The sequence below is a fragment of the Sus scrofa genome, chromosome 14 (assembly GCF_000003025.6).
Source record: "Sus scrofa isolate TJ Tabasco breed Duroc chromosome 14, Sscrofa11.1, whole genome shotgun sequence".
Classification (NCBI taxonomy): domain Eukaryota; kingdom Metazoa; phylum Chordata; class Mammalia; order Artiodactyla; family Suidae; genus Sus; species Sus scrofa.
In genome coordinates, this window is record NC_010456.5 from 63,235,710 (window position 1) to 63,254,159 (window position 18,450).

The following is an 18,450-nucleotide window of genomic DNA, read 5'->3' on the forward strand; positions in this document are numbered from 1 at the left end:
TTGCCCAGACCACTGCATAATCTTAACACTAAAGCTCCTGATCCTCTCTTCCAATATTTTATATGTTAGAAGGTAAGAAGGGAATTTAGAAAGTTTTTTAAAAGCCCAAATATCCTTTTATCATAATCTCACTAAAACACACATTTCAATCAAATCAGTGAGTGAAATTGTTAGTAATAACAGTGAACAGAAAATATAAGGAAGTATTTCTACCTTTTACAGCCATTTGACAAAATGGTAATAATGGTTCTCCTTAGATAATTTTATACCTGCCCACTATTCTGGACATGCTGTGCTAAATAATGAAAACTCAATGTCCTGCTTATTCTCAAGGTCATACTAAATAACCCACAAAATATTTGCCCCGAACAAATTTTACTTTCATACTTGACCGGTAAGCGTCAAGGGGAAAAAACAAACAAACCAACAGGAGGGGGAGCACTCCTGTGGCACAATGGTTAAGGATCTGGTGTTGTCATTGCAGTGGCTTGGGTGGTTGCAGTGATTCAGGTTTGATCCCTGGCCCAGGAATTTGCATGTGCTACAGGTGTGGCCAAAAAAAAAAAAAATTTTTTTTTTGTTTAAAGAACCAGGAAAGGGGGAGAATCTCTGAACTAGAAGAATCAAAACTTTTATTTATATGTTTTGTGTGTTGTTTTCTATATACTGTCAGTGATTAATGTTGTTTCAAAAGCAGTCGGAGTTCCCGTCACGGCTCAGTGGTTGACAAATCTGACTAGGAACCATGAGGTTGCAGATTCAATCCCTGGCCTTGCTCAGTGGGTTAACGATCCGGTGTTACCGTGAGCTGTGGTGTAGGTGGCAGACTCGGTTTGGATCCGAGTTGCTGTGGCTCTGGTGTAGGCCGGCAGCTGTAGATTAGACCCCTAGCTTGGGAACCTCCATATGCCGTGAGTGCGGCCCTAGACAAGGCAAAAAGACAAAAAACAAAACAAAAAAACAGAAGCCATCTGTTATTTGTTCAGTAACATATTACCCATTTGAACAAATTGATTGTGTATAATTTTAACTATCACAGATACGTTTATTTTTCTCCCCCCAAATTGACATTTCACTTTGCGTTCTCATCTATTAGTGCAAAAGACCCACTCTGGTTGCCAAAAACGGTTATTTATCATAGATTCAACATTAAAGGGGAAAGAAATCTTCCCTTTGGTGTTACTCCTCCCGTTTCCAAAATATCACATACAGCATTTACTGTGACTCTGATGAACTCAGGCTCATCAGCAATTTCTGGAAACAGTCAGGGAATAAAATCTCTTACCTTTCCTAAGCAGATGAGCTGGGAACCACAGTCTTGAGTATTACACTGCTGCCATCTTTACAAGGTATTTCTAATCTCTAAAGAATTTTACCTACAACCTCATCAGCAAATGTTTCAAGCAAAGTGCTGTATCAAAGTCATTTTTTTTTTTCCTGGAGAAGAAAATAGGCAGAGAAGATGAGAGGGTAGGAAAGGTAATTTACCTGCATCAATTTTCTGGAGAGCTCATTAGTGAGGAACTCTTCTTCCTTCTCATAATTTACAGCAAGGGTTTCCTTCTCCTTCTGCAAAGCCTGAATTTTCTTGAATAAAGTGTTACTGATGAATTCTTCTTCCTGCTCAGCCCTGGCTTGCTGTTAAAACAGAAAAATAAATTAAAAATAAATTAAAACCAAAAAAAAAATATGTTAAGGAAACAGGAGTTTACTTATTGAAACATAGTTCTTATTTCCAAAGAGGGCACCTGTTTTAATTAGAGCTCTATTTTTAACTGTGAACCAATACACCCCAAGAAGCACAAAAGACAGGAGGAACTCAGTAGCAACCATCAAAGCAAATCTTCCCCCAAAGGACCTCCCTGTACTCTGCACCCACCCCTCTTATTACAAGGAGATTCCAAATGCATTAACAAAGACGGTTTTGCAATTTCTGGACACAATCCTGAGTCCATCACCAGAATGCAAAAAGCTGCTTTCATATGGCAGACAGGTCCAATGCTGCGGTATGTGCATCAATTAATGATCTCTTTCTTCAAGTCTCCACATCACAAAGGTTCAGAATCAAAGTATCTAGGGATCATATTCTACTGAAGCATAGAAGAGTGAAATCATGTCACCTCTTTAAGATGTTACTGAAGGGGTTTGGATGTGCAATTTAAAAGGCAATGCAGATATACATGGATTAATTTACATGTTCATGAGAGTTTCTGCTGTGGTGCAACGGAAACAAATCCAACTAGTATACATGAGGAGGCAGGTTTGATCCCTGGGCTGCTCAGTGGGTTAAGGACCCGGCATTGCCGTGAGCTGTGCTATATAGGCGGTAGATATGGCTCAGATCTGGCATTGCTGTGGCTGTGGGGTAAGCCGGCAGCTACAGCTCCAATTTGACCCCTAGTGTGGGAACTTCTATATGCTGTGGGTAGGGTATAGCCCTAAAAAGCAAGAAAAAAAGAAAAGTTTACATGTTCACTGAATATTTACTAGAAGGAAATAGAGCAAACGGCTAAAAAGTCATTACTGCAAAGTAGTGAGAATCCAGGTGGTGAAGAGTAAGGATGGATGAGAGGAGTTCCATCTTCCATTTATTTATTTCCCTACAGGGAATTTTTTGGAGATGAGGGCAAAGACAGGCATCAGGGAATATTAAAAACAGAAGAAGAGGATCTGGTATCATTCAGTGTAAAGGAGAAATTTCTTTTCTGTAGATCTCTTCCTCTACCTATGTTTTAAGAGAACAAACAGGAACATCTACCCATCCTTGAAGGAAATGCATCTTTTTAGAAAAAGAGTACTTACTTTTAACAGAGGCAACTCTATTCAAACAGCTTTTTAAACTGCAACATTTTGACACATTAATCCCAAATAATGCATTTCTGTTTCACCTGCTAACTCTAGGAAAGGAGAGCTGCATCATCAACTCCAAACCTCTAGAACCTGTCGCTTACCATAATACAAGAGAGCCAGAGGGCAAGAGACAAAAGGGCATCCACATTAAACAATTACCACCTTTTATCTCAAAAGGTTCAACAACTACTTCCGCCTCAGCTGGTTTGGATTTCTGTATGTAGGCACTGGCTTCCCCAACACCCACACCTTGAGAGCCATGGTTTCTGGGGAGTTCATCCTCCCTGCTCTCCATCACAGTCGCCTGGGGGGGAAGACGCCAGTGCCTGGCAAGCAAACCTACCAAAGAGAGCCAAATGCAGTACTTAGACTGAAAAACAGGGCTACATAGAAAATGGAAACTTTGGGAGGAGGTCTGGCACTCCAGTCCTTCAAGAAGCCACCTGGGACAGGCCAGGATGGTTGGGCAACAAGGAACACGGCGCTAACAAGTTTATTAGTGGCCAAGAGCACAGGGTAAGCAGGCCCTAGGTTCCCAGGGGCTCCCTTACACACTCCGTAATTCATTAGCGCTTCCCAAGGTCGTAAAGCTTCTCAAGGTCATACCCTTTACGGGGGGGGATGGTCTAGGGATTCTGAGGACTGGCACTTGGCCTCCTCTTTAAATTCATCCCCACTCGGCTTCAAAACTTGCAAACTTCAAGCTCTCCTACCAGTGCAGTGGGAAGGAATCCAAAGCATTTATTTAAGGCATATTTGACACACATATCCAACCCGGCAATCTGTTCGAGCTACCTGTTTTTCTGGTTTTGACTGATGAAGTTCTATACGATTTGAATTCTGATTATTCTAAAAGCTACAGGACAAAAAGGTCCAGAGGAACTGTAATGCCTTTGCAGGTGTTTCTGCACTTAGAATTCAGAAGTCTGCTGGCCATCAATTCATTTCATTATCTGGTCAGACTCGACTTCTTGCATGTTACCAGACCTTCCCTGTTTTAGATGACTGGTTAATGCACCCATAAACAGTAACTGAGAACCACTCAGAGGCTCAGCAGACCACCTTCCCCTTGGCATAGGGATTTAGAAATGAGAAGTTAAAAGTAAAAGGCTAGATCCTAAGAGTTTATTCATGTAACTTCCAACCACCACTCCTCCCTGTCCCCACATTTCATCTAACCACTGAGTTACAGGGACAACAAATTTCAATGTAATATAAAACAGAACTTTGGAACAGAAAGTAGCTTAGTGGTTGCCAGGGGCTGGGCGGTAGAGGTGGGGCAACGAGAAGGACTGCTTCTGAGTACTGGGTTTCTTCTAGGGTGTCAAAACGTTGTGGAATTAGTACCAACAGTATATGTAACCTTGTGAATATACTAAAAGCCGTTAATTGTACATTTTAAAAGGATGGATTTTATGGTATGTGAATTATAACCCATTAAGGAAAAAAACTTTGATCAAAATGGCAGGGTCTGTGCTTCACAGAACACCTAGTTTCCTTTGAAATTTTTCCCATGGAAAGTAGCACATTTAGAAAGGATTGGGAGGAGTGCCTGTTATGGCTTAACAGGTTAAGAACCTGACAGGGTGTCGGCGAGGTTGTGGGTTTGATCCTGGGCCCTGCTCAGTAGGTTAAGGATCCAGTGTTGCTTCGAGCTATGGTGTAGGTCACAGATGTGGCTTGGATGCGGTGTTGCTGTGGTGTAGACGGGCAGATGCAACTCCAATTGGACCCCTAGCCCAGGAACTTCCATATGCTTCAGGTGCAGCAGTAAAAAGAACAAAAGAAAAAGGACTGGGAGAGGGAGATGTTAGAGCCAGATCTGCTCTAAAGGGCCTTCCCAAGTAAGTAACAGTCATGAGAGACTGAGGCTTTAACAGACAAATTCTTCACTGTTTCAGAACAGGCACTTATTTCTAGGCAAAATCTATTAACAGAAAATGCCACTCTCAGGACCCATGAAAAACAGGAGGAACTGTTCTTTGGAAACTGGTTGAAGCCTATCTACTTAAACAAAGGCTTAACTAGGCCTAACACAGATCTTGATAAAGGCCTCCTTTAACTAAGTCTTCGCACCAGGGACTGTTACTCTGCCTCCCACAGCATCTGAACACCTGGAGGGTAAGAGTCCAGGTCCCCTGAACAAAGCCCTAGCTCGCCCTTGTTCCAACTGGTCACAAAGCATTTTTAGGAACTCACACATAAATGAGGACAAAAGACAAAAGTGCTGTATCCAATACAGCCCCAGAGAAAATTGTTTAAAAGATCAGATCTAGGGTACCGACAACCACGGTTAAACGTGATTATCAGAGTTTGTGCCATGCATCGCAGACAAGTGGGAAGCATCCATTTGGATTTCTCCCTGAAGCTTTCTCCCAGTTCTCCATACATTATCTTCTCAGTTTGAATCTGAAGTCCTGGCTTGTTGTTCTCCTAAACTCCAAAATAGGCCTTTCCTCGCACCCCACCCCCTGCACCCCCTGCTCTTTTTAGGGCTGCAAGCATACTAAGTTCCCAGCTAGGGGTCAAATAGGAGCTACGACTGCAGGACTATACCACGGCAACACCATATCCAAGCCGTGTCTGCGACCAACACCACAGTTCATGGCATCACCAGATCCTTAACCCAATGAGCAAGACCAGGGATTGAACCCGCATCCTTATGGATACTAATTGGGTTTGTTTCTTCTGAGCCACGATGGGAACTCTCCAAAATAGGCCTTTTTATTTAGGCTGTAAAACAAACTACCTTTCCAGTTTATTTCCCCTAAAGAAGCCAAGAGCTAGGTAAACAAAGGCCTAGGAGCAAAATAGGCAGCCTCACGTGCCATTTGCAACAGGTGGACAGAGTGGAGATAAAATAGGCTAATTTATGAAATCTCATCAGGTTTTAACACTATATTTCCCTTCTTACCTGAAATGCTTGAAAATCTCAGCATACCTAATACATCCAAATTCAAAAATCAAACTCTGTTTCCAAAGTTAGATAAATCAATCAAGGTTGGCCTGTAACTCTGAGACTCTCAAAAGAAGATATGGACCCCAAAATTAGGAACGCTGGTGTGTATGTTTGTTGAGTTGAAGATTAAGAAAATCTAGGGGAAATTTAAAAATCTGTGATTAAAGACATAAAGAACCAATGGTTACTAGTATGGAGAGGGAAGGGAGAGAGGGGCATTCTAGGGGTAAAGGAGTGAGAGGCACAAATGATTAGGTATAAAATAAGCTATAGGGATATATTGTACAACACAGAATATAGAGAATGCTTTATAATAACTATAAATGGAATATAATTTAAAACTGTTAATCAATGCTTTATAATAACTATAACAGAATAATTTAAAATTGTTAATCACACTACTGCACAGCTGCAACTTATTTAATATTGTACGGCAACTATACTTCAATTTTTAAAATGTGATAATACCTTCCTGTTCAGTCAAGTTCTAACTGTATGCTCAAAAGTAGAGTGATATGTTATAATCTTACTGAGCAGGGTCGGGCGATTTTGCTGCTCACCCAGCGGTGATCACTCCATATCTGGGGGATATGAGGACTAGAGCATAAAGTAAATCTCCACCATTCTATCCCTCTTCTACAAAAACTGCCGCCCCAAAAGGGCGAAGCTGGTGGGGTGGGAGGAAGGGGAGAGACGACAGCAATTTACCAAAGTCCTCTGGGAAAAAATAAACACACACACAAAAATTCTTAGAAGAAATCATTTCCTCCTGAGTCACCACATATGTAGGCAACCATAGTCGTGGTGAGCACAATTTTCTGCTGATAAGGAAATCATTCTGACCCACTGCTATTATGACCGGGATGCAAATTTGAGAGGAGATTCCAGTGTGATTGTTCAGTGCTTCTGCTCTTTACCAGGGCTATTTTGGAGATCCAGGGTTAGGACAGAAAGAGAATTCAAAAACTCTCAACAATAGCTGACTGCTGATGAGAAAAATCCAAGTGCCAAAACCAAAATTATGTAAGATGATGAAACTCATGATCTGTCAAGAATAAGAAACAAGAGAGCTCCCAAAGCAAGAAATATGGGCAACCTCTATTTGATAGCAGGTGGAGGTCAAGAATATAATCAAGAGAAAGTCCAAGTGCCCACCAAGATAACACATTTGCATTTGTTTGAAAACAATTAGTTTTAAATTGAATGCTGGCTTGCTTTAATAACAGAAAATCATAATAAGATACGTTGAGGCACTAATGCTTAAGAATCCAGGCAGGCTCTATTGAGTATTTTAATTATTTAAATTCTTTAAATTTAGGAATCTTTTTTCATTTTTTAAAAGTGTATTGAAGTACAGTTGACTTACAGTGTTGTGATACAGTGCTGTACAACAAAGTGATTCAGTTATACATATACACACATACATTTAGGAATCTATTTAAATGTATTATTCTAATTCTTAAAATTTGCTATTCTGTTGCTTAGTCACTTACATCTAAATTTTAACGATCTTAACGCCTCAGTTTGAAATAGCATCTGAAACTGAACTGTCTGGATAGCAGAATCCACCCAACTGAATAGCGCTCTGTTCTTTCTCTGCTGTCATTTATTAGGTGCACCGCTGCCCAGATCGATTGTCCTGGGCAATGCACGGCATTCGGCAGAGCTCCTGACTGATGGTTGGCACCTCTGATAGGATAGGCCTGAACATCAGTCATGCCCGTGGTTTTATCAACACAAACGACCAGCCTGCAGCAGTCCTGCAGTCGAACATTTGAAATGCCAGTACTGCAGGGGCAGATGACAGGTGGTACATGCGACAAGCCCAAAGCCCATGCCCGCATTTCTTCTATTAGAAGGACTAGGGAGGCGATTTCAATTCCGTGCCTGAGAATTACAATTCTCTATTTAGTCGGTGGAAGCATTGGGTTATTTTGTGCTTCCTCCACACACTGCATACCGGCCCACAAACACAATTAATCGCTGATAGATGAAAGCACTTCTATGATTTACTTTCTTCCAGTGCACTGCCAGCAATTCACTCAGCACAGAGGGGTCAGAGCAGAATCATTACCAGGCCTCACGACCGTGCTATTCTGCCCAGGCACAATGCCTAGGCCAGTGCTCCAAGAACACAGGGCAAGAGAGGAGAGAAACAGCTACAAACAGTGACTTGCAGGACAAGAACAACTCAGAGAATTTTGATGTTAAAAAGAACCCTGATGGTCACCAAGTCTGATCAAGCTGTAGTGCCTCACAAACCAGCTTTAGTGAGAGATCAGTCCTCACCACCCATCTGCAGGGGACAATACATCCCACTGTGCACATCTGATTAGACGGGACCAGAACACAGCTCCACACACAGCCTTTGCTCCGTGAATTCAACAACACCCAAACTAGTTTACATCTGGTACAAGAAGTCCACTGGTCACTTGCTCGGACACAGAGCAATGAGAAATTGCTAGAGAAGTTGCCAAATGTTTACACTGGATGATGGATTAAGAACTTATCCCCCTTGGTCTGGTAACGAAGAAGAGTGGCCCATATGCCAAATTCTGAATAGCACAGGCATGGGGGGAGGCTCAGATACACCATCGACTCTGGAGTCAGGCTGCCTATGCTCACCCTCAGCTGCGTGACCCTGGGGGAGTCATGGGACCTCTCTGGGCCATTGCTTTCTTCTCTGTAAAGTGAAAATAATGGCACCTCGCTCTGGGTTGGTTATGAAGATAAATGCACATAATTCACATAGAGAGCTTATCATCATACCTTGCATGAGTAAGCACTCAAGCGATATTTACAAAAAGCTTAAGGAGGGACTATGTCCAGGATGATTCATGAGAAGACAGTGAGGTCTTAGGGAATCTGGCTGCATTTAGCTAAAAGGAGAAATGGACGGAATTATGGCACAGCCATAGGAAAAAATACAGTGGATCCATTTTATATAAAATATGGTTTGAGAGTTCCCATTGTGGCTCAGCAGAAACAAATCCAACTAGCATCCATGAGGAGCCAAGTTCAATCCCTGGTCTCGCTTAGTGGGTTAAGGATCCAGCATTGCTGTGAGTTGTGGTGTAGGTCGCAGACATGGCTCAGATCTGGTGTTACTATAGCTGTGGTGTAGGCCAGCGGCTATAGCTCCGATTCAACCCCTAGCTTGGGAACCTCCATATGCTGTGGGTGCAGCCTTAGAAAGACAAAAGACCAAAAAAAAAAAAAAAAAAAAAAAGAACTGCAGGGTGAGTGGGTAGGTGGAGGGAGGAGGGATAACTGTGCTGAGACACATTTCAATCCAACTGTACAACATTAAGAAAAAGCTTTAAAAAATCCTAAGAGAAAAGACGGATGATCTACAAAGAAACAAGCAGACTGACAATCACTTCTCAATATCAACAGGGAAAGGAGACAGTGGAATGTTCTCAAAATGCGAAGAGAAAACAACTACGCATTCTCGGATATTCAAGAAAGACTTTGAAAAAAGCACATTTCCGATATACACCCAAATGGAAAGACCTGATCACCGACGGACCTACACTAAGAGGGTGTCTACAGGATGGACTTATTCCAGAAGCAAGGTCTACAATACACAAACAGAATGGTGGGCAAATAAAATGGTAAAAATGTAGGAAAATCTAACAAAAGTTACAGCTAATCTGTGAGCTTCTAACTAAAATACTGAACCATAGCAAAAGTCAAGGGGCAGTATGAAAATTAAAATATTTTAAGGTCTTCTTATTTTCTTTTTTTTTTTCTTTTTTTGGCTGTGCCCACGGCATGCAGAAGTTCCCAGGCCAGGGGATGAACCCTTTACCATAGCAGCGACCTGAGCTATAGCAGTGACAATACCAGATCCTTAACCTACTGAACAAACTCCAAGGTCCTCATATTTTCTCATGAAGAGATCTAACATACGACTTTTAAATATTCATGGTAAAATTTCAAGGGCAATAGTGAAAGAATAGCAATGGAAAACTTCTAAACCAGTGGTATAGTAATTTAATTTAAAAAGGTACAAATAGAGGTTTTTTTTTTAAAAAAAAAAAAAGGTGGCAGAAATAAGTTAAGTCAGTTATAAAAATAAAGAAACCCAAGTAGACTAACCTCGCCAGACCATGAAATTGGGGGTGGGGAGTGCAGGAGCAAGCGACACCTAAAACATATGGATATAAAGGTTGAAAATGAGGAAGTTTTTTTTTAAGTGCTACCACAAACATAAACCCCCCTCACACACACAAAAAGGGTAGTTATATTAATATCTATCTTAGACTTGAAGAAAAACATATTTTTAGGAAGTTCTAGCCAGCAGGGGTGAGGGGTGGGGTGAGGGGAGGGGGGAACCAAACAGTATAAAGATTGGCAAGGAAGAAACAGACTTGTTATTAGCTGCATTATTTGAAAACTCTAAAGCTATACCAAAAATTCAAATAACTAGAAAAAAGACATAGACCATGGCATTTTGTATTTACCAGCCATAAAAACTTTAAGGCACCTAAGAATAAATTAATCAAAAGATATCAAGGAGCTATATGAAGAAAAGTTTTGACTGAAATATACTTAATAAATGAAAATTGATGAACAGACATACAAAACTTACTACTGTAAACATGTCAGTTCTTTCCCAAACAGTTCATGAATTCAATGCAATTTAATAAAACTATCAACAGGACTCTTAGAGAAATTGGACAAGCTGATTCTGAAATTCATACTAAGACACCAAAGCCTAAAAGAGGCAAGACTCATGAAAAAGACTATGAGGAAGAAATCTGCCCTATTACAGATAAATACCTATTTTAAAACTCCAGCTATTACCTCATACGCTGCTGCTATAAAGGTCAAATGCTGAAATCACTTTGCAAAATAGTCTGGCAGTTTTTCGAAGTTAAACCTAAAGTTACCACATGACTCAACTCCACTCCTAGGCATGTATATAAGAACAATGAAAACCTATTTTCTTGCAAAAACGTGTATGCAAATGTTCATAGAGGCATCATTTATAATAGCCCTCCCCATGGAAACAATACAAATGCCCATCAACTGATGACTAAATAAGCAAAATGTGTTCTGGACATTAAAAAAAAAAAAATGAAGTACATGATATTACAGCATGGATGAACCATGAAAACTTCATGCCAAGTAAAAGAAACCAGACCCAAAAAGTCACATATTGTATGATCCCATTTATAAGAACAGGAATCTTAAATCCAAAGGGACAGAAAACAGATTAGTGGGTGACTAGCTGAAGGGAGAATGAAATGAACTCTCTACCAATCAAGGGTAGAGATTTCTGGGGTTCCCTGGTTTGCACAGTGGGTTAAGGATCTGGCATTGTCACTGCAGCAGCTCAGATGACTGCTGTGGCAGAGGTTCAATCCCTGGCCTGAGAATTCCCACATTCTTCAGGTGTGGCCAAAAAAAAAAAAAAAAAAAAAAGAGAGTTTCTTTTTAGGGTGATGAAAATGTTCTGCAATTAAATAGCGCTTCTGGTTGAAAAAATTTACAAAATACTACTGAACTGTATATTTTTAAGGGATGTCATGGTATATGAGTGAGATCTCAATTTTTTTTTAAAATGGCCTTAAGGAAGAGCCTTAAGCCATTCTGGTAAATAAAGCAAATCCTCCAGTGCCCAGTCCCCAGGCAGAGACCCTGCTTTGGGAGGAGGAGAAGCAGCAAAACCTGTCTGCATGGGGGAGCAGAGGCAGGAAACCTTCCTCCCTTCCCAGGACAAGAGCAAAGCTCCACCGCCTCCAGAGAAAGGGCAGGAAACTGTCTCCCAACACCCTCAGTGGATTCTGATCAGGTCTGGCTGCAGCAGAGGGGGCCCAGCATTCCCCAGGGCCCAGGCCCACAAAGCTTCCAGAGGAACTGAGAACCACCCCCTTCCTCTACCAGGAGCCTGGTAAGGAGAAACCACTACCAGCAGCCTGTTGCAAGGACGTGATGTTAAGGTACAGCCAAAGCTGAGAAGGGGCGGCAGGAAGACTGAGGACAGCGAGGTACCACAGACCCTACTTTAAAGATAAGGCAAGAGCAGCCGGCCCCTGGAATTCAAAGCCTGTGGCACAATGACAGAAAGACCACCACCAACAAAATTTAAACGCATCTCAACTACTGATGAGACCAACTCAATCCCACACTGATGGCTCAACCAAAGAAGAGACATGTGCTTTTCTGGGGATAAATACTATTTATCAGCAATCTACATAAAATGTCTATAGTTGATCAAAAATTATAAAAATCATAAAAATGCATAAACAGAAAAATCTATTACTCAAGAGACAAAGTGATCAACAGAATAGACTCAGGGATGACCTAGGCATAGGAATTATCATACATTATTTAAAAATAACTATGGAGAGTTCCCATTGTGGTGCAGCAGAAACAAATCCGACTAGTATCCATGAAGATGAGGGTTTGATCCCCTGGCCTCACTCAGTGGGTTAAGGATCTGATGTTGCTGTGAGCTGTAATGTAGGTCCCAGACGCAGCTCAGATCCCGTGTTGCTATGGCAGCTATAGCTCTGATGCAACCCCTAACCTGGAAACTTCCATATGCTTGCCATGGGTGTGGCCCTAAAAAACAAAAACAAAAAAAAAAGGAAAAAAAAAGAAAGAAATTATTCAAACTGGAATAATAATTGGGAGTGGGGATTAAAAAAGTGGGAAGGAGCAGCAGACAGACAGAACATCCATGGAGCAATTTCAAAGGGTCCAATAGTGTAACTGGAGTCCCAGAAGAAGATGGAGCAATTTCAAAGGATCCAATAGTGTAATTGGAGTCCCAGAAGAAGAGAAAGAGATCCAAACAGAAGAGTTATTTGAAAGGAAAATAACATACAGAACTACCATATGATCTAGCAATCCCACTCCTGGGCATATATCCATAAAAAACTCTCATTCAAAAAGATGTTCACAGCAGTATCTCATGTTCACAGCAGTACTACTTCTAATCGCCAAGACATGGAAGCACCTAAATGTCCACTGACAGATGAATGGATTAAGAAGGTGTGGTACATATATACAATGGAATACAACTCAGCCATAAAAAAGAACGAAATCATGCCATTTGCAACAACATGGATGAAACTAGAGATTCTCATACTAAGCAAAGTCAAACAGAGAAAGACAACTACAATATAATATCTCGTATATGTGGAATCTAAAATATGGCACAAATGAACCTATCTACAAAACAGAAACACACTCACTGACAGAGAAAACAGACTTGTGGTTGCCAAGTGGGAGAGGGGAAGGAGTGGGCTGGACAAGGAGTTTGGTTATTAGTCAGATGCAAACTACCACATTTAGAATAGATAAGCAATGAGGTCCTGCTCCACAGCACAGGGAAACTCTATCTAACCTCTTAGTATAGACTATTATGAAATATAAGAAAGGGAATGTGTATGTGTGTGTGTGTGTGTGTGTGTGTGTGTGTATGACTGGTTCACTTTACTATAGAGTAGAAATTGACAGAACATCCATGTAAATCAACTGTATTCTAATAAAAAAAAAATTTAGAAAAACCAAAAGACAATGACAAAGAATTTTCCAAAAATTAACAAAAGATAACAAATCATAAAATCCAAGAAGCTCAGAGAACCCCAATCAGGATAAATAAAACAGACATATACCCGTAATAATCAGAATCAAACTGTGGGGAAATCAAAGAGAAAAGGAAAATCCTGAAGCCAGCCAGAGGAAAGGACTTCATAAAAAGAGTAAAAAGGCAGCCCTCAAGTTGAAGGATACTTGAAGTACATATAACAAATGAATAGAATCCCAAATACACAGACAACTACTGTGAAGAAACATAACCTTCCAAGAGAAAAAAAAAATGACATAAATAGGAATTTTTTTAAAGACGGAGATTTGAATGGGAGTTTTTAAAATTTCATAATCAACCTCACAAGTAATCAAGAAGGTACAAATGAAGATCCCCATTTTCTGCATTCTTTTGGATTGGCAAAAATTAAGAAGTCTGATTATATCAAGTGTTGATGAGGATGTGGATCATAGAGAATTCCCATGTGATGCAGATTAAAGTGTGAATTGGCATAGCAACTGTGAAGAATCAAATATCCTCATAAACCACCACGTGCTATTTCTACTGCTAAGAATGAGCCCTAGAGGAATCTTTCCTCATGTATATAGAGCAGTTCAAGAAAATTTGTTGCATCCTCACTCCTATTAAGTAAAATAGTAGAAACACTCCAAAAATCTACTCATTCTATACATTCACATTGAAAACTAAAAAAGCAGTGAAATCCAAAAAGGCAGAACTAAATGCAACACAAAGCAATCTAAGAAACATAATATGGGGGGGGGGAGCTGCAGAAAAATCTATTTTTAATTAAATAGCAAGCAAAATAAATGTGTTGTAATAGGAAACATGTGTAAGGTAAGAGGTTGGGGAATAGGGAAGGAATGAAATTCCTGGGTAGAGACAACGGGATCAGTACCACTCTTGTTCTTGAGTGGTGGGAACCCAGCTGTTCATTTTGTCATGTTGTGTAGCTTACATGTGTTATACAGCCCATTTGTTGTTTCTGTTTGAATAAAATACACGGTAAAAGTGTTAAACGACGGTTACACATCCATGGTGGGTAAATTATTTTCCTTCTTAGTGTGAATACATGCTACAACATGGACAAAGCTCAAAAACATTACATCAAGTGACAGAAGCCTACCATAGAAGACCACATATTATATGGTTCCATGTACATGAAAAGTCTAAAACAGGGAAATTTATAGTGATGGAAAGATTTGTGGGGTTGGGGTGCGGGGGGGACAAGATCGAGGAGTGGACCACCAATAGGTACAAAGTTTCTTCTTGGGGTGGGAAACTGTTCTACCATGAGATTATAGTAATAACTGTACAACTCTGAAAATATACGCAAACCACTGAACTAAACCCTTTAGATGGATGAACTTGACAGCATACAAATTATATATCAAAAAAGCCATTTTTAAAAAGATATTTTTTCCTAACAAGCATGTTTTCATTTATGTCAGCAATATCAATGGAATATAAAGATGTTAAATGGCCTTAGAAAGAAATGGAGAGAAAGAGGCTTAGAAACAAATCTATAACAGAATTAAATATATGAAAAAGCCCTAACTTTATATCACTATAACAATTTACTGACTTGAAAAACAATTATTAGGCATGTCTAACATTTACTATTTTGAGAAATGTAGAAAATAGCTGGTCTATTCTTCAAATGTCAGCTCTACCATGGATATAAAGCAGGCCGCAACTCACCAACACTCTGAAGTTAAAAATGCTCTAATTTACAAGTTGGTTGTTGGGATAACATTTTCTATTGCAACAACATAAATTGTGGTTAAATTCCCAAAGCCAGCTTTCAAAAACCCATTCATGCCATGACCCAACAGAAAATAAGTAGTCTGAGTCTGGGTTCTAGAAAAGCAAAGAGGTCCTGCATGAAACGAGTAGGATAAAGGAAGATTCCCCCCGACCCAAAACACACCTTCTTGCTTTAAGAGTGAAACCAATTCAAGACACTTGCAAAAATTTCCTTGGTACTTTCTCATTTTTCCTCTCAAAATTCTTTATCTCCTACTGCAACACTTATCAGATCCATAGAATACTCTAACTGCTATAGGACTTGTTCTCCTAAACAATCCTCCCTCCAAAATGAATCATGCTCCCAAATCAGCGACCTTCCTTCCTTTACAAAACAAAGTTGTGAGCACCTAGCAGCCCTTTCAGCTGCCAATGAAGAAGAAAGCAATCAGGTTGATCTAAGTCATACTAGAATGTGAAAGACCTCTTTCCCTAACCCTGATGATGCGGCAGGGGGCGCGGCGGGGAGGGAGAACAACACACTACAGGAAGGTATAATAGGATCCTGGCTTGAGTGTTTTCACCCAGAACAAGTTTGTTCTATCAGTTACCTATTGCTAGGTATCCCCAAACATGTACTATTTGTCATTATCCTGTAGGTTGATGGGTGACTCCTTGGTTTCTCGGAGCTCACTCATAAAGTTGCATTCAGCAGGAGGTTCAGTGGAGCTAGACTATTCCAAGATCAAGGGGAAGGAAATAGACTCAAACAGATTCCATCTCTTAACAAGTGGAGCAGGAAAATACTATGCTGGTGATTTTCAAGTGACCACACTCTACCAGGATACTTCCCTTTTTCAAAGCTTCTTCCCTTCTTCTAAAGCCACAGATGTCCTAAAATCTCTCAAGATTGGTAACTGATCAGCCCAGGAGAGAAGCAACCATGGAATTTGGTTAGGATGTTTAATCAGATGAAGTGGGACTGCCCATATTGGTAATGACCACCAGACAAAGTCCAGTCAGAAGCTTATTTCCTTGCAATCTGACATGATATATTTGTACTCTAAATTCATTTCCTCTCTTGCTGACAGCACTCAAGAACATAATCTCATGGAGTTCCCGTCATGGCGCAGCGGAAACAAATCCGACTGGGAACCATGAGGTTGCGGGTTTGATCCCTGGCCTCACTCAGCAGGTCAAGGATCAGGCATTGCTGTGAACTGTAGTGTAGGTCGCAGACGTGGCTCAGATCTGGCATTGCTGTGGCTGTAGTGTAGGCTAGGGGCTACAGCTCCGATGAGACCCCCTAACCTGGGAACTCGCATATGCCACGGGTGTGGCCCTAAAAAGACAAAAAAAAAAAGAATAGTCTCACAGTTAAGTAACAACCCATTTTCCCAACATAAACATGGGGACTGGTCCTGCAGAATTAAGACAGGTAATCTCAGATCTATTAGCAATATATAAAAAGAAATCAGACCAAACAATGTCTGTACCTAACTCTCAAGCCACACACAATTTTAAGAAGTGGGGTCATAAGCTAGACAGATACAGAGATATATGGACAGAAACACAAAGGAAGAAAAGAGCATATCGGTGTTTGTGATTCACATCACTGATTAACTTAAATTCACAATCTTCACATTGATCAAATTTGTTTTTCTTTTTTTCTTTTTTTTTCCTTGTCTTTTTAGGGCCACACCTGCAGCATATGGAAATTTCCACGCCAGGTGTTAAATTGGAGCTGCAGCTGCATGCCTATGCCACACCTCGTGGCAACGCTGGATTCTTAACCCAATGAGTAAGGCCAGAGATCAAACTCACATCCTCACAGACACTATGTCGGGTTCTTAACCCACTGAGCCACAATGGGAATGCCTTTTTTCCCATTTTTTAAAAGTTTTATTGAAGTATAGTTAATTTACAATGTTATGATAATTTCTGCTGTACAAAAAAGGGACTCAGTTATTCATATACACATATCCATTCTTTTTCAGATTCTTTTCCCATATAGATTATCACAGAATTTTGGGTAGAGTTCTCTGTGCTATATGGCAGGTCTCTGTTGGCCAGTCATTTCATATACCAGCATGCCTACACCAATCCCAAACCTTCAGTCCCTCCCTCCCCCCGAGCTGTCTCCTTTGGTAACCATAAATTTGTTTTCAAAGTCTGTAAGTCTGTTTCTGTTCTGTTCTTATTCCACATAAAAGTGATATTATATGATACTTGTCTTTCACTGACCAACTTCACTTAGTGTGATAATCTCTAGGTCCATTCATAATGCTGCAAATGGCATTCCTTCTTTTTTACGGCTGAGTAATATTCCATTATATGTATGTACCACATCTTCTGTATCCATTCATCTGTCCATGGGCACTTAGCTTGCTTCCATGTCTTGGCTACTGTAAATTGTGCTGCAATGGACACTGGGGTGCATGCATCTTTACAAATTACAGTGTTTTCTGGCTATTTTTTGACAGAAGGCTTTTTTTTTTATTACAGCTAAAGAGGTCTACATAAACAGGTAACATTCAATTAGTAAACAATCTCCAGGGTTTATTTTGGCCCTGAACCGTAAGGGAAGTTACCCACTGCTCTCTGAAGATGTGTTCTTAAATCTGAGGTCTCTCTTATTTTTTTTCCACAAGAAAACCACCAATGCCACATTCTCTATAACTCTGCCTACCCCCAGGCACCCCAGGGTTTCTCAACTTGGTGCCAGGGCAGTAACTGAGGCCTGGAGTACAGGGATATGACATTCCCTGTCTACATTCTTAGAAAATTAGTGTTGCTTCTTAGTTACCACCTGGGCAGAGAAGTTAGGCAAGTGCTACTCCAGAGAACTGACAGGGAGAGCTACGGTAAAGTGACCTCTGGGACATGAAGGCAGGAGGATTCCAGGCAAAAGGACAGGAATTCACCTCTCATTCAACTCTTTCCCCTCGTACAAGGGACTTTTTTGAAGAAAGCAAAATTGTGAAGGAAATTAAAAGCAACAAAACAAAATGCTAAGCAAAGAGTAAACTTGCTGGCAGGCAGTTTCACCCTGGAGGTAAAGTTGACTGCAAATGAATATTATTCCAGATTGAATACTGGCCATGTACCACTCACCATATGCCTAACTTGAAACTTCTCTACAACCAGGAGCCCTGTGTTTCTACGCATGTCCCCATTATTTATGACAGGAGTAGGACTCAGCATCAACACTATTCCCAGAGGCACTCCCCATTCTACCTCCTCACTCCAATAATAAGTTCCTAACCGGAAATGCCGACAAGTAAAGGCCAACTACAGTTATTTAGATTTTTTAAATTGAATTCAACACACAAAA

The 18,450-nt window shown here is 40.5% G+C and overlaps 1 protein-coding gene across 1 annotated transcript in view; it reads right to left on the reverse strand.

Annotated features, from left to right (window-relative positions):
* Nucleotides 1-18,450, reverse strand: part of CCDC6 (coiled-coil domain containing 6) — a 124,376-nt gene that overhangs the window by 60,060 nt on the left and 45,866 nt on the right. The window contains exon 2 of the mRNA XM_001929282.5: nucleotides 1,489-1,638. Within this exon, the coding sequence (XP_001929317.3) occupies nucleotides 1,489-1,638 (150 nt within the window). The remainder of the gene's footprint in view (nucleotides 1-1,488; nucleotides 1,639-18,450) is intronic.